Source organism: Labrus mixtus, chromosome 5 (assembly GCF_963584025.1).
Source record: "Labrus mixtus chromosome 5, fLabMix1.1, whole genome shotgun sequence".
Lineage (NCBI taxonomy): Eukaryota > Metazoa > Chordata > Actinopteri > Labriformes > Labridae > Labrus > Labrus mixtus.
The window spans coordinates 12,971,991-12,987,555 of NC_083616.1; the positions used below are offsets into that span (position 1 = coordinate 12,971,991).

Below are 15,565 nucleotides of genomic sequence, written 5' to 3' on the forward strand. Positions count from 1 at the left end.
AATAAAGGCGAACTTAGCGTAACAATAATTCACTGTGGTCCACGATAGTTCGCAACATACGTTTCTGGGAACTTGGTTGACAGGAACCGGGACGTTTTGTGGGATGTATTTTTGACGTGCTGGAGAAACTCTCAAGAAAAGAAAACAACAACAACACTGGAAAAAAAAAAGACGGGGGTTTACACACAACAGTGACAATAAAACAACACTCCCCGACAAGTGGTCCGCCTTGGTGCCGTGGGTAAAGTCCGAGCTGATAAAACAGGAAATATTGGTGATTTAACATTATTTTTTGTTAACGTTACTGTAGTTAGTTTACACGAGAGTATTTGTTGTGAACTTTTAACTCAGGAAACGATGAAGACATAGCGAGGAAGAACTCATCAAGTGTCTCGGAGCTGCTTAGCGTTAGCTGGGCTAGTAAGCTAAGTTAGCTTGGCGGCTAACGTTAGCTGGCTTAGCTGAACGCGTTTTTGAGAAACTTTTGTTGTTGTCTCTCCAGAAGCCCAAAACACTGACGGAGTGTTGTAAGAACAGAGGGGAAGGGCAGGTTCCCTTCTGGACTTTTTCCCCTCTACGTATTTGGTTAATATGATGGCTGCGGAGGTCAGCAGTGAGGATACGGGCTCGGTCACCACAGGGACAGGGGTGGCAGGCGGAGGAGGCCCGGAGACGGCCCCTTTCCCCTACTATCCCAAACCGAGCAGAGTGCGTGTGACTGACTTGGGACAAGGACCAGCACCGGCCCTCCGTCAGAATTCAAACACCTCTCCGGACTCACTTCCTGACATGAGTATGGTCTATCCCGTGTCTGGTGGGGATGTGACCGGGCCAGTGCTGTCCGCTACAGGGAGTGGCGGAGCAGGAGGTGGACACTCAGCTTTCCAAGGAACAACCTCAGGGACCGTGGGCAGCGTTTGCAGCTCTCCCACTTCGGAGGGTCCAGTAAGTCGGATTTCACCCACATCAACAGGCCCGGATGGACCCACTGCCTTCCCCCCACTGCCTCCACCACCTCCTCCCCCACCAGGCTGTGGGGGGCTCAGTGGCACTGTGGATGAGAGCGACCTGCAGGATGGACCGGAATACGAAGAAGAAGAGGTGGTATTCCCCCTCTCTGCACCTCCTACGAACCAGTGAGTATACACCTAGTCAAAAAAATACTACACCTTACAACTTGTTGAGTTCACGTCCTTCCTGCTGACAAACACTTGTGGTCCCAACTTGACTTACGTGTGAACTCCTGCACCTTCACAGCTTTCATCAGACAATTACAAACACTTTTGCACATGAAGTTATTACTATTTAGTAACACACACACACACACACACTTACTGTTTTTCTTCTGCATTGCCAAGTGGAACTTTTGGAAGAATCAAGCCTTGTCTGAGCATGAAAAATTTGTAAAGGAATGTGCAATTTGATGATCCATTGAGTCCTTATTTGATTAAACAATCACATTTTTTGTTGAAACCCCCACAGGACAGTTCTAATGTCTGTTTTTCCTGATCAATAATTGATTTAGCAATGATCAAATATTAAAGGATATTCAGTATACTGAAGTGCATCTTTAAACAAAGGATTTGAGTTATTCTTACAGCACAGACTGTGTGATTAGTTGGTTTGAAAATATTTAAAAGAAGTACTCTATTTGATGATTCATCAACTAATCAAGCTAAAATTTTATATCTAACAACTATTTTTGCTCTGGATCTTTTTTTTTTTTTTTTTACAATGTATTAACAAATGGCTTAAAATTACTACACAACATATTGTGCATTACTACCAGTATTATTTTGGATAACATGTAAGAAGTTAGATACCAGACACTTAAAAAGCCTCACTCAGTCATATAACAGCAAAACTGCCTAGTTCAGGTTAAAGAATTAAGTAAGCTTTTGTGCATAAAGAAATCAGCTGATTAGCTTGACTATAGATAATTAAATATATACAAGAAGATATTTTTAGTGTTGACGATTCAGAAGATGAATCAGGCTCACTGCAGGCCTGAGTGAGGTCCATGTATAGTTTGGACATGTATGAATCTTGGGCTCTGCACAAAATAACTAATTCTTTAGACTTTAGTTTAAGAAGGGGTGTTATTTATGTATGGATACATTGTATTCAAGGGATGTACAAATAACCCCCTTTCATTTGTTTTAATACTATGTGTCAATCAATTGAATTTAGATTTATTGAACAGCTTATATTAACCTTCTAACATCATAAACATTTGTAATAACGAAGAGGAAATACATTTTTCTTTGGCGGACCTTGATAAGTAGTGTCATACATACTAGCATGCAAGGCTTGTTTGTCATCTCAATACTATCCTAATTATTTTCAGAAACACTGTGCCTTATATTGGTAGATGGAAATCTAAATTAATTTAAAGGGAAATTCAGTGTCGCTTCTTTGCTGAACAATTGTCTGCTAATAGCCAATTTACAGTCTTCTGCCTAAATGGACATTATGTGTTAGAAATATTGTTTGTGATTAAAGTCAAATGAAGCGTATAGCAGGCTCTTTGTCAACCTTTTTGGATTGAATGCACATTAATAATTGTAGTTTCGTATGCATCCCTTATTATAAGAATGTGTATGAATTTATCAGGCATGCACAAAGGCACATGTCCAAATGCATATTTACTGGTATTGTAATAACCTAAATACAGCCATCCCATTTGTTAAAGTCTCATTAGAGAGCTGCTGAGATTTGTCATTTCTGGCTCTCATGCTGTAAAATATGAAAGTGACTGGGCCCGGAGTGTGGATTCAGCTTTTATTTTAGGAGCCACCCTATATCTCCCTGTCAGATTACAGAGGAAGGGGAAGGCCAGCATATCACCAGTCTTGCCTGTGCTGGTAATGTACAAACAACCCTAAATTAGATTAATTTCTAAGCACTAGAATCATGTGTTTTTTCATATAATACAACTGTGGAAGAAGTATTTTTCCCAAGGGAAGACCGACTTCCTCATTGGTTTCCACTTAGATTTCAGTTTATCAACTTGCAGGTTTTTCTGTGAGGCCGTGGAACAGTTGTCACTTGTGCATGAATGCCATTGATTTTCTTTGGTCCTGCATGATTAACAATGACAGACTTGTTGTCAAATGTTTCTCTGCCACAATCACTAACACACAACTTTACACACTGGTGAGAGTAAAAAAGAATCACTCTCTAAAGCAGCCCTCCTCTGAGATGTCTTACACAGCCAAGTTGTGTAAGGCATATGCACAACACAAGCTTTTCATCTATTTCGTGTTTGTGGTTTTGTGAATTGTTTAAAGTGGTGATGATGCACTGGAAAACTGGACCGCATTTCTGTACAGTTTCTGTTGTTTATTAGCCTGCAACTTCCCTAATAGTTGTTGTGAAGTGGATGCCACAAGATGAGGCCTACACTTTTATCATATACAAAGTAAAGGATGTATAGCTCTAAATATATGCTTAAGTAAAACTAAAAGAATTCAAAGCTTACATTTTTTGATAGAATATTTAACTGTTATCAATGAACATTAAGACAAGTAATAAACATACATATGTGTGTTTTTCTCACGAGAACACCTCCCATTGGCAACATAAGTAAGGCCAGTAACAGGGTCTTTTAACATCCGGACATACAGCCGTCATTCATCCTCTTGTCTGGAAGTGGGTGCCTCTTGAGAACAGACAAGATATAAGGTTCTTCCTTTGCCCTGCAAAGATGACCCAGTTAAGGAGAGTTTCTGTTCCTCCTTAAGGATGTGCCACTGACCCACTGTGATGGACAGGGGCAGATCTTCTGAGAGGTCACTGTCTCATCTTGAGGTACTATCCTGTAAATGAAGGCTAATCCTGACACAGGGATTCAGGCAAAATCCATCACAGTCATGAGCATTGCTAAAGCTCTGGCCTTGAGGCAATAAACTCATGGCTATGTCTTATGGCATAAAATGGACTTATCTTGTGTCACATTGTGTTTGTAAACTGCCAGTGTATGTCTAATGTATGACATGTATACATTAGTTTTTCATGATGCACATTTTCTTACTGTTCCCATTATAGCATATGCCAGGGGCAAATCTCCGATTGGCACAAATGAGTGTTACATTCACAGCTGAATACCCTGAATGATTCTGAATCTCACTTTGCCCATTCAGCTGTGTAGCTAGCCGTGTAGGCCTTCTGTAATTTGGCTCCAAGACTCTTCTTGTATTCCTTTGAGTAATGTTAACAGTCTGTGAAGTGCATCTAGGAGGAGTGATGGTGGAAAACTTCCACAGTTTTGGAATAGGTCCCACTGTGTGTTGCACAGTGACTGTGAAAACTAAACTTGGCACTCTTGCAGAGGGCTGTGGAGGGCAAGTGTTAGAGATACAAATAACAGTGACATTCATTCACACCTCTGTACAACACTGTTTCATTCATAAACAATGGCTGCAGCTCTGCAATAAGAATTTCACATTGATGATAAGTAAACATGAGACAAGTGGAGTTGTGAGGTGGCAAAACAGTGCACGTTCCTGCTGCCATCAGAAATCTGAAGCCCAGTGCCTGAGCTTAAACAAACAGCACGTTGAGAAACAGGTCGTTGATTTTGAGTTTCCACGAAGATTAGAGAGGATTTTGAGTCATAAAGGGTTTCCCTAAGAAGGTGGGTGGTTGGAGGAAGGAGTAAAAGGGAAAAGAAAAGTTGGATTTGAAGACCAGTGGCGATGTGAATGAGTTTACCAGATTTAGCAGTTGGTGGAGGAACCATATCTGTAACTGCAATGTTAATTGACTATCCATGCTACCTTATTGCCCTTTGTGACGGGTGGCACAGACAATGGAAGTCAGAAATGGCACAAGGATCACGTCGCATAACAGAACTGGGTTATTCCCTGAAGGAGATTGTTCTTTTGGCTAAAATGTTACAGCACTTCATAACAAAGCCGGGGTTTATTAATGGGATTGGATCAATCATTACACACTTTTGATGACTGTTGGTGAACCTTGCAATCAGCATTAATCCTGTAATTTCCTGCCACACATTTTTGAAATGATTGCAGTACCTTGGCTAGAAAACTTCATGGACTATGAAACTCTGTCTCTTGACTAATTTAGCCAAGGATGCACATACTGTAGACTTGGTTTACTAGCACAATTGATTAACATACCAGTTCCACTTTTATTAGTGTAAGCTTGGTGCTGTGCATTGATAAGCCCAAACTTATGGTTTCCATGCATTTTCAGTGTGTTATGCAATGTCCTGTCATGCCCTTCCAATACCCACACTGCCCTGCCTTTTCTCTTGTGCATCCTGTTTTCAAGACTTCTGAGCCTCTCATTGTGGCCTTAACGGGATCCTCAGGAGCATTTCAGTCGTGTTCGACAATACCCAGGTTTTTATTAATTGAATGAGTTAGTTAGTTGTGCTGAAGAATAAGGTGGCTTTTCGTTGTGTAGAAAAAGTTGGAGTGGGAGCTCAGAATCAAGCTCGACAATTACACAGACTTTCTGCACAGGTAAAGAAGAGGTATTTCTTTAAAATGTTTTGTCAAAGAATTCTAAGTTGTGAAGCAGCACAGTCAGAAGCTTGTTCATTCTGTGCTGTCTATCGCTTGTAAATTTTAAGTTTGATGATACATTTTGGTTTAAATTCTACAGGAAGCAAATGTTGTTACTAAACACCTGCTTGTAAAAGTCAAAGCACACAGGAGGATTATTGTATGGGTAGATGAGAGTGAAGCATATTTTCACTGATGTAATGATGTTATTTCAGGGTAGCTGATTCACAACAGGAAAGCAGAGATGTCTGCTTTGGTCCCTGTGTGTCTGTCTGGCCTTTAAAATGATGGTGGTTGGTTTATGTTCAGGCTGAATGAGGCTGGAGATGCATGGATGACTCGTTATCATCTCTCCATCTGTACAGTTAAAGTCGAACCCCGTGTGCTGTCACTCTCCTGCCCAGGCTGAGGTAACAAGCTGTGGCAGTTCATCACATGCAAAGCAAAACTGATGCACAGCTGCTGTCAGGCTTTCTACAGCTCTTTAACTTATTCTATTTCCATTTACGAGGCTCAATGACACAAACATAATTACACAATTTGAAAAGCAGTCTTTTGGCTGCAGCTTGGTAAGTGCACATAATGTGTTAACATTGAAATTTCTGGTGTTCGATCATTTACTTAAAAAATTGTGTGTGTTGGTGGGATTAAAATATCATTGAAAATCTGGCGTCCAAAGAGCTTCATGTCATCATGTTTGACGCAATCATGGTTGAAGCAGCATAAAACGTTTGTGTGAATGGATTTCATTAATACAGGTCTTAATGTCAGCATTCATTGACAGTACATCAATATGTATTCTCACAGTTTTCTGTGTTTGCAAAGAGACCACTCCCTTCCCTTTCTGTCCCACTGCTTCAAAACCCCAGTAGGCAGCACGCTCACGCTCATGATGCAAGGCTTTATGAGAGAGAAAGAGAGAAGGATAAAAAAGAGAGAGTCAGCGCAGGATGAGATGAAAGCAAAGACTACTGGGAGGCAGATTGCTTCAGACTCCGATCAACTTCTTCGGGACAGCACCTACGCGATAATGGAACCAGAAATAATCCTTAAATTTCCCTTAAATTAGTTACGGCGCCTAAATGCATGTGGGCTGTCAGGCTTCATCTCCGTTTCCTCCCGCTCATCTTACTTACAAGGATTTTGCTCATTGAGCCTAGAAACAGGAGATGACTGTATCAGGGCAAAAGAAGGGTCACATCATCATGACTTATATGGATTTAGAGCTGCCTTTGCGCTGCTTTCCACGTTGGAGTTCCCCTTTTTTGCCTGGCCGGCTGCAGTATCATTGGAGTGGGTGCACCTTGTGAGATTATTGGATAAAGGAGGGAGATGCAGCAGAGGGCAAACTCGGCGTAAGTGGAACATCAAATTAACCTGAAACTCCTTCCTTGCCTCTCTGGAAACAAGTGACAACCCCAGCTTATCAACCTTTTGGATGTTGTTTTCATTTTGTATGTGTATGCATCGGAAAAGTGTTAAAATGATAGTTTAACATGAAGTATAATGTGCCAGATTAGTTGAATCACATAATTACCTGACATGACAAATGGAAGTCAGGAAAGGTCATGTTACATGTGTAACTCTATGTTAAGATACAGAGACAGCTTAAGGGGGTATTAAGTTGTAAGAAGGGTGTTCGCTATGCGGTTTGTGTCTAGAAAACATGTGCCCCTATAGAAAGTGAGCATTGCTATTGTACAGTAATGCAATTTTCCATTACTTTTTGATACTGATGAGGGCTGACAGTGCACTGACAGTGGAATTGTGGCGATGTTTAAGCACAGCTGCATCCATAAGGACAGAAAGGGATGAAGACGAGAGACATAAGCCGCGGAGGAAGAGCGTAATGAGAGACAGACATACAAACAGAGGCTTTAGATACAACTTACTATGGTCACAGCAATCCTATGTCATTTTTCTTATTGCCCACAGAGATGTGGCTCTAGCTGTTTGGGGGAAAGAGTTAGTTATATTATTTATTTTTGTAGACACTAAGTACAATGGAATAGCACTAACTGAGTTTTTATTATTGGCTTTTTAAGAATAGAGGATGTACAACTGCTCCAGCAAGTCATTTACTGAGGTTCATTAAATGCCAAAGTCTGACCCAGCATACTCTATCGTTTACTTTTTTTTTAAAGTTAGGGTTGAATGATTTTGTTCTGAAGACTATGTGGTGACCTCGATTTGAGCACAAAATCTTTCCAGAGAGTGGTGACCTTTTCAAACTGCAGCTTGTCATTGCTTCAACTTCTGCTTTATTTTAACAAAGATTCCCACTTATTATTAAACACCCTGCCTAGAATATTTTAAATATCCTTCATTTTAGAACGTACTACAGACAGTTTTGTTCCTATTTAGATGAATGTTAGGATATGATTGTTGGTCACTTCCTAAATCCATGTATAATTACCTAATTATTCCTAAGGGGAGCATACCACATGCTGGTTGAGCTGTCTTTGAGTGCTGTGTGAAATACAATAACCATGAGTTGAGTGCACTTTTATGACCTGAACAATGCAAGCAGCTTATGCTGTTTAAGCCTGAGTTCATTTGTATTGCCACAATTTATTTATATTGCTGTATAAAATATGTTTGTATGAAGCAGCTGTGGATCATTTAATTAAAAAATCAATTATATACATTCATGATATGCTCTCACATATTTTTTTCTCTGCAGTCACAGCACACTACAGCTGGTTGTGTCAGCTCCAAAATAAAACAATTTGATTGAAGAACATGATAATATTATTTACATATTCATCTAGGTAAACTACATTACTTTCTCAGTATTGGGGAACAATTGCCTCTGCTTTATTCAGTAAGAGTCTTGTCTTATTCTAGTATGAAACATTTTTCAAAGGACACAGTTTTTCACCACCTCGTAGTTTCTCAGTATATCTGTAACAATTTGTTATTTCATGAAGAATAGAAAAAAAAATGATTTTTCGCTTCATGGTGCCACAGGTTGCCCTTTTTTAAATCAAGAGCTGTGAACAGTTAGAAATTCACAGCCACGGTTTATGTGTCTCACTACAAGCATAATCTGCAAACAGTACGTGACTCCTGTCCTGTCAGAGCTTTTTTGATGTCGCATTTTTAAGAATTTCAGCTTTAAAATATAGCTGGAAGGATTGTATACACAATAAATCATACTGCTGTTTGTTGGAGCCTAAGCTCATTATTTTGGCATCTTGCCCAAGCTCCCTCGGCTCGGGCATGTTCGATTTCAGCAGTGGAGTGCAGTATTATTGTACTTGACAGCATGACACAGTTAGCTCAACTATGATTCTAACTTAACCTAGTAACTTGTGTGCTCACAGGAACAGCTGAAATGGCTCTTGTATCACGATGAAGTCACTACATTAGTCCTGTGTGAAAATGATGAGCAGGATGTGGGCACTGGGGTATTTTGGTGAGGTGTTTGCAGATAGCTGTGAGTGTTGGTAGTGGAGAAAGACAGGATGTCAATGTGCTGCTTGGTGGTCATGTACTGACATGACGGGGCATTCCTCAAGCAGATTGTAGCTCTGAATTATATCACTGCTGTCATGGCTTGTGCTTATAGTGTGTTGATCTTAACACCCTTCCTAGTGTGTTTACTGACTCACATTACAAGCCAGCAAGCAAGGTATCATTAACAAAAATAAATAGTAAAGCACAAACATAAAGATAGAGAAAATGTTGACTGAGTTTTCTTTTTTTTTTTTTTTTTTACAAAGCTATGTATTAAAGTGTGAAGTAAAAAAAAAAAGGTTGTTTTTTTAAATTCCCAATTCATCCAGTGAAGTTATAGGCTGTTGGGGATGTCTGTTTTACAAGCATGGCAAACTAAAACAACAATGCTCTCTAAATAATACAGACAACCTCAAGGCACTGCACTAGTGCTTCACTAGTACAGCAACAAAAGACAATTTGTCATTAAACACAACAGTAAACACACCAAAACAAGGCAAACATGGAGAATCATAAGAAGGCCGGTCTACAGATGTGTTTTTAGAAGCTTTTTGTCACGTAACAGAGGAGTACCAAGTTCGTAAGACATGTTTTACGTTTGATGACCTGTGGACAACATCCAAAAGCAGCAGCTATGCCTGACATGCTGAGACTTTGTTTGAGCTGAATACTGATAATACATTCTGGATGAAAATCTAATACTGAAAATGAACACTGGAGTAAAATGCGTGTGAGGAAAGAGACTAAAATGTATTTAACTTACCTGTTCAATTCAACAACACAACAAAATGAACATCATGATATGAATCCTGTCTTTAAAGAAACTATGCAAACAAATATCCTTTTTAGTTTCCAGAAATGTCTCTGCAGATTCTTCTGCTGTGAATTGTTCAACATATTCAGAAGGCTGCTAGTCTCCATTGTGTCAACTGTACCTTGGTAATTATTAACTTGTGAAGAAGCATTCAGGATAGAGCAATGTCTAGATTCTTGTCTCATCGCTGCTTTGACACAGGTCTAAGTTTATAAATGTGAAAAAAGTTCATTAACCCAAATGAATGAAGTTTGATATCAAATCTGAGACATTTGACACCACTGCTTTCTCGTCTGTTATGTTGCCTCTGTTCTAATATTTTACTTTTTATTGCACCAAAGTTAAATTACAAATGTTATACTTGGTAACACTTATTAAGACTGTTTGTGGTGGAAAGCTCTTTTTGTTTTATAGCAAATGACATCTGTAACTGTTTTGATTCTTTAGCCTGTAACTGTTAGCAGCGCAGAATAGGCTAGCTGATTAAAACACCACAGCAACAGAAGCAGCCTGTCTGTCAGCACAGCCTCAGGGAGTTCACCAGTTTATATGAACATTGTTTAGCTTAGCTTGACTTATGAATGAGGGATGTAATCAAAAACACAGAATTCATAGTTTACACATTTGCTTGTACACTGTAGTGTTTCCTCTACATGTGTTGGGTGCTGCTGGTTGTTTTAAGGTAAAATGCCTGTTTTCTTATTGAATAATCTTTGAAATTGTGTTTTCTCTGCTCCCACAAGCTCCCACAGTTCATGTCCCACTGTCCCACTTCACTTTATGTTCAGTTGCAGTCTGCAGTGTTAGGTCAGTGCACCTGCTTTCTTGGTCTCTAAGCACATTCGCTTCTTGTTGGTACAACAGGGCTGGAGAAGGTTTAATGAGGATAGGAGGATGTGATAATGATGTGTCTCAGACCGTCACATCTCTGGTCTCATTACTCTTCAATAGCTTTGATGATCACTAGAATGCATTATGACAACAGCTCCAGAAAATTATGGAGCTCTTCTTAATTTATTGTAACACTAAAACATGAAATGCTGTATTTTTGGCAACAACAATGAGAAAGGAAGATGAATTCTCCAGAATATCTGACTGCTCGTGCAGAGTGTGATTGTATTCATCGGATGTGTGCAGCAGTTTGTAGGATTATTTAGCCCAGTGTTGATTGTATTAAATCACAGTGGTTGGCAAAGCGTGATAGAGGAGGATGTTTTGGATTCATCAACATATGTGTCCTGATGTCTTCAAGTGGCTGCAGGAATTTAATGAACTGAAAGAAAAATGTAACACAGCGTAACGCAGGCTTGGAAAAGATACTGCAAGAATCACCTATTATAATGTATGGTTTAATGCTCACTGTTTTACAAGCAACTTTTCTTAAACAACAACAAATGTTGTTTTTTAAAACTCATATTTAACCCAGCATTAAAACACAACTTCTAGCTGTTGTAGTTTTTATTTTAACCCGCTCCCCATACACTTCACTTTGATTTGTTCCCCGCTGCATATTCAAGAAGTATAGTTGAATTAATCACCAAACAGGGAGCTGAGTGACACTTTGCATGCTGTAAACTAGGTTTTAGCCGGGTAATTTCACCAGTAAGTTACGCTGTGCTGGTTGTTCTGAGACCACAAAATAGGGACTTAAGGGCACAGGAGTATGGATTTCTAATCCATACTCTAATTTGCTATCCTGAGATTTTAACCTAAAGGCTGCAGTTTACTTGTAAGATATACCACACACTCTTTTAAAATGTCTTACAGGTGTAATTACACCATGTTGTTATTTATGTTAACTGTTTAACAGAACAGGCAAAACATAGAGGCCTGTTCTACAAAGTGAGTCAGACACTCAGGATGCCTTTTTCATTAGTTTTGCTTCACAATCCCTAACCAAGGCCATTGTGCTAAAAGGTAATACAAAGCATGAGAGTGGATATCAACGTGTTAGGTTAAACCAGGGTTTCCTGGTCTGGCCATGGGCATGTTAACATATAAAGGGCCAGGCTGGCAGCATATGACCTATCCCAACCAGGGTCAAGTTTATCAAGGACAGCAGCATATTTTACAAACAGAGAGCGACTGTATTAGATTAATATGACATTGGCATCCTACTCTGTAAAGTTTTTAATGTTGTATTGTGTATAGATTTGGCTGTAAGATATTATTGTAGACATTATGCTTCATTTGTGCCCTTGTGCATGATTAGTGGCAGGAGTTTGTCTCTTAATTGTTACTTAGTTAAAATGTTCTTTTTTGGGGGACTTTTTATGCCTTTTTCGATAGTCGGAACTCTGAGAGAGAGAGAGAGGGGTAACAAAATGTGGGATGGGATCCATAGTTTGGGATTTGAACCCAGGCTGCCCGCTTTCAAGGACTACACATTGGGCACGCTAACTAACTAACTTCCAGGTCGCCAGGCGCCCACTTATTGGTTCTTTTTATGTCATGCAGGATTGCATATGTGTTGTGCAGACCTGATGGGGTATAAGCAGCTTGAATCATTTGATGCCATATTAACTAGAGCCTATGTAGTTGGAGTAGATTTGGGTCAATTTGCGTCTCTGCTGCTTTCTTACGTTCTGCTTTTACAGTCTTCTATCTTCTCATCTTCACTCTTCTTTTCCCCTTCAGCGTTACTTCCTCCCTTGGGGGCTGCTTGGCCTGACTCTCCAAACTCTTCTCAATCGCCCTCTTCAATTCTCTTATCACTCAAACCCCCTGAAGCGCCCTTATGGACACTAAACTCCTCCTCTCCTCTTCAGGAAGCCTTCTCCAGCCTACTTTTATGAAAGCAGACTTGGTCACGTTTTCTTTATAATCACAGATCTTGACTGAACCAGACCAGATGGGAGTCCTTTAGGTCTCAAGAGAAACGAGCTGCTGCAGCTCCCCATTCATCTTCTCACCACTGGATGTTTTTTCTAGTCTCTGCCCTCTGCTCTGAAAGGCACCAGTGGCCTAAATTTTGAAAAGCGTGTTAATTTTTTACCCCAGCTGGCAAGAACTGGTAAAGTTCAGCCTCATCTGCTGAAATTTTAACCAGTGTTGTTCCTCTGGCTTCTGTTTAATTCAGAAAGCTTCAAGGCCTTAATGGTGGGCTGGGAACTCAAAAAAGCTTTTAGGCGCCCTCCTCTCTCCATTTGTTAATAAAACACAGTTTGCTCATTCTGTCTGGGTCGTATGAAAGTAGCTGATACAATGTTTTGGAGCTTCCTATCTAATAGGAATTGTATCGAATGATTGCTTATTTATGTACTTATTTTGCATTCATTTCCAGAACTGATCGGAAAAGTTTAAATTTATTAAGTAGAGCAAATGACATGAGGTAACCTGGGGAAGACGATAACGTCTCTATTGCAATATATGTTGTGATGTAGTTCCGTATGATTATAGTTTGTAATTGCAATCATGCCTTATTTTTAATTCGTTATTTTCTTAAACTGGACTGTGAAGAGCGCAAAGAATTTGACATTGTCCTTTATCATACCAAAGATGTTTTACAAGAGATGCACTGTGTATTTGAAGTATGCGCCTCAATTTGAACATACTGTACCTCTAGCATGTGTCTGTAGTCTGCTGGCTTCAGTTTACAACAAATATCATATTTTAGGAGCTATGTTTACCTCAGGAGGTTGTTGGTTGTGTCCCTTAAGTCTTGAATTAGGTCAAAGTTTACTTTTTAAAATAAAAACAAAAGATTTTTTTATTTTTACAGTCATAATATTAAATGTTGTTATTGCATGATGTGATGTTTCTTGTGTACACGTATGTTGTCCTAACTAACCCTCCATCTTGTCTTTTCATCCCTCTCTCTCTTTGCCTCAGGTGGTACCATGGCAAGCTAGACCGAACCATTGCTGAGGAGCGGCTCCGCCAGGCCCGGACCCCTGGCAGCTACCTCATCAGGGAGAGTGACCGCCGGCCCGGTTCCTTCGTCCTATCTTTCCTCAGTTTGACCAACGTGGTCAACCATTTCAGGTATGATAGAGAAGAAAAAACTTAATCTCAGTGGTAGGTGTGAATGACTACTTAAAGCCAAGTTCAGGCTGTTGCAAGCTAGTTACAATGTTTAAAGTAGCTATTTTTAGACATTTGTCCTCTCCTGACCTCTCCTTACTTGACCTGGACAATGACATTTTAGTTCATTCAACAATTTCCCATTTGTTCCTAATGTAATTCACAGGAATTTTGGAGCAAATAAGAGGTCCCAGTTGTCTACCATACCTATTATATTTTAGTGTGGCGTGAACTGATGCTCATTTATTCTCAGTAGAGTGATGTTAGTCTGTGAAATAGAAAATGATATGCTATCTCATAATGATTAGTTAATCAGCATTCATACAAGTAGAAGATAAGGGTAGTAGGGGGATTACAGAAGTTATTCATTACCTGCCATATAAACCCTAGGAGAAGAAGAAAACTACAGACACTGCAGTGAGAGATCAACCTCAGAGATGAGCCAATACTAAAGTGAGAATGTGTGCATCTGATCAGTGGTTTCCACTGGCCTGCACAGCCACAACTCTGGCCTTTTTATGCTATAAACAGAATATCGAAGTGGGACAACTTAATTCTTCAGAAAGCATTTTAACTTGACCACTTTGTGTCGGCTGAAACCCATGACTCTGTTTATGTGCATGTGAGTTTGTTTGTGTGTAACGCAGAAGGCTTTTCATTCATCGAATGTGTGTGTGTAGATCCAAAATCAAGCAGTGAAACAGGACACTTGTTTAGCAACATTACCACGAGATCTTTAAACCTTGCAGTCAATATAACATCACAGATTAGTCATTACAGTCTTTTATCCCCTTCAATTGTTATATTCTGTATGTGGATATCAACCAATCTGTGTGGGCTGTTTTCCTGCCATATTCCTCAAAACAAAAATGAAGATTTGCTGCATGATTTAGCCAAGATAGATTTTTTTTGCATCTTAAGTAAATTGTCTTTGCTCTGGGAAATCGCAGACTTCTTCTAAAGGAACAATGACATCATCTCCTTCATTCACATTGGTTAAGTGTGCATCCATGATGTCATTGATACTGGAAGGAAGGAGCCCTGCTGTAAAGGAATTATGAACACAAGGTTAATTGTGTGTCACCTGCACTTGAAAAGGTTGATGTCCTTAGATTGTGCTGCAGCAAATGAGTAATAGTGCAGAAGGCTTTATTATAAAGCCTCCCTCAGAGATCCACTCAACTGATGGGCAGAGAATAAGGATTAGTGGCTCTGCAATGGAATATGGTTTAAAGCAGTAATTTGATCATGTAACTGTTCCAAAGATCTTCAGAGTCACAAATAACAAAAAACTTTGTTAAGTATATTCAGCAGGGCAACTTTTAACTCTGTCTTGCATCTTCTTTGCATCAATATTACCTTTTTTTTTCCTGTTAAAGGATTTTGGAAAAAATCATTAGATGCTGTTTTATGACTAAAAGTGCTAAGTTTAAATAACATGGATGTTTAAATAACTGCTGTCTTCTTGTTGTGTTCCTCCAGGATAATCGCCATGTGCGGGGACTATTACATCGGTGGCAGACGGTTTTCTTCTCTATCAGATCTGATTGGTTACTACAGCTACGTGTCATGTCTGCTAAAAGGAGAGAAACTACTATCACCAGTGGCGCCCCCAGAGGTGAGAGCAACACAATAGCTGCTAAATGTGTTTATATCTAAATTCAGCAGCATTTTCATAGTATCCTTAACATGATGAAATATTTGAGTCTTTGGTGAGTCACTTGGTTAAAATAAAAGT

At 39.6% G+C, this 15,565-nt stretch overlaps 1 protein-coding gene across 4 annotated transcripts in view; it reads left to right on the top strand.

The window, feature by feature from the left end:
• Window positions 1-15,565, top strand: part of rasa1a (RAS p21 protein activator (GTPase activating protein) 1a) — a 26,320-nt gene continuing 10,755 nt past the window's right edge. For 2 of the 4 annotated variants that reach the window (XM_061037910.1, XM_061037912.1), the window contains exons 1-3: window positions 1-1,136; window positions 13,636-13,788; window positions 15,310-15,445. In XM_061037910.1, the coding sequence (XP_060893893.1) occupies window positions 592-1,136; window positions 13,636-13,788; window positions 15,310-15,445 (834 nt within the window). In that variant the 5' untranslated portion in view covers window positions 1-591. The remainder of the gene's footprint in view (window positions 1,137-13,635; window positions 13,789-15,309; window positions 15,446-15,565) is intronic. The other 2 variants (XM_061037911.1, XM_061037913.1) reach the window with 1 other exon arrangement.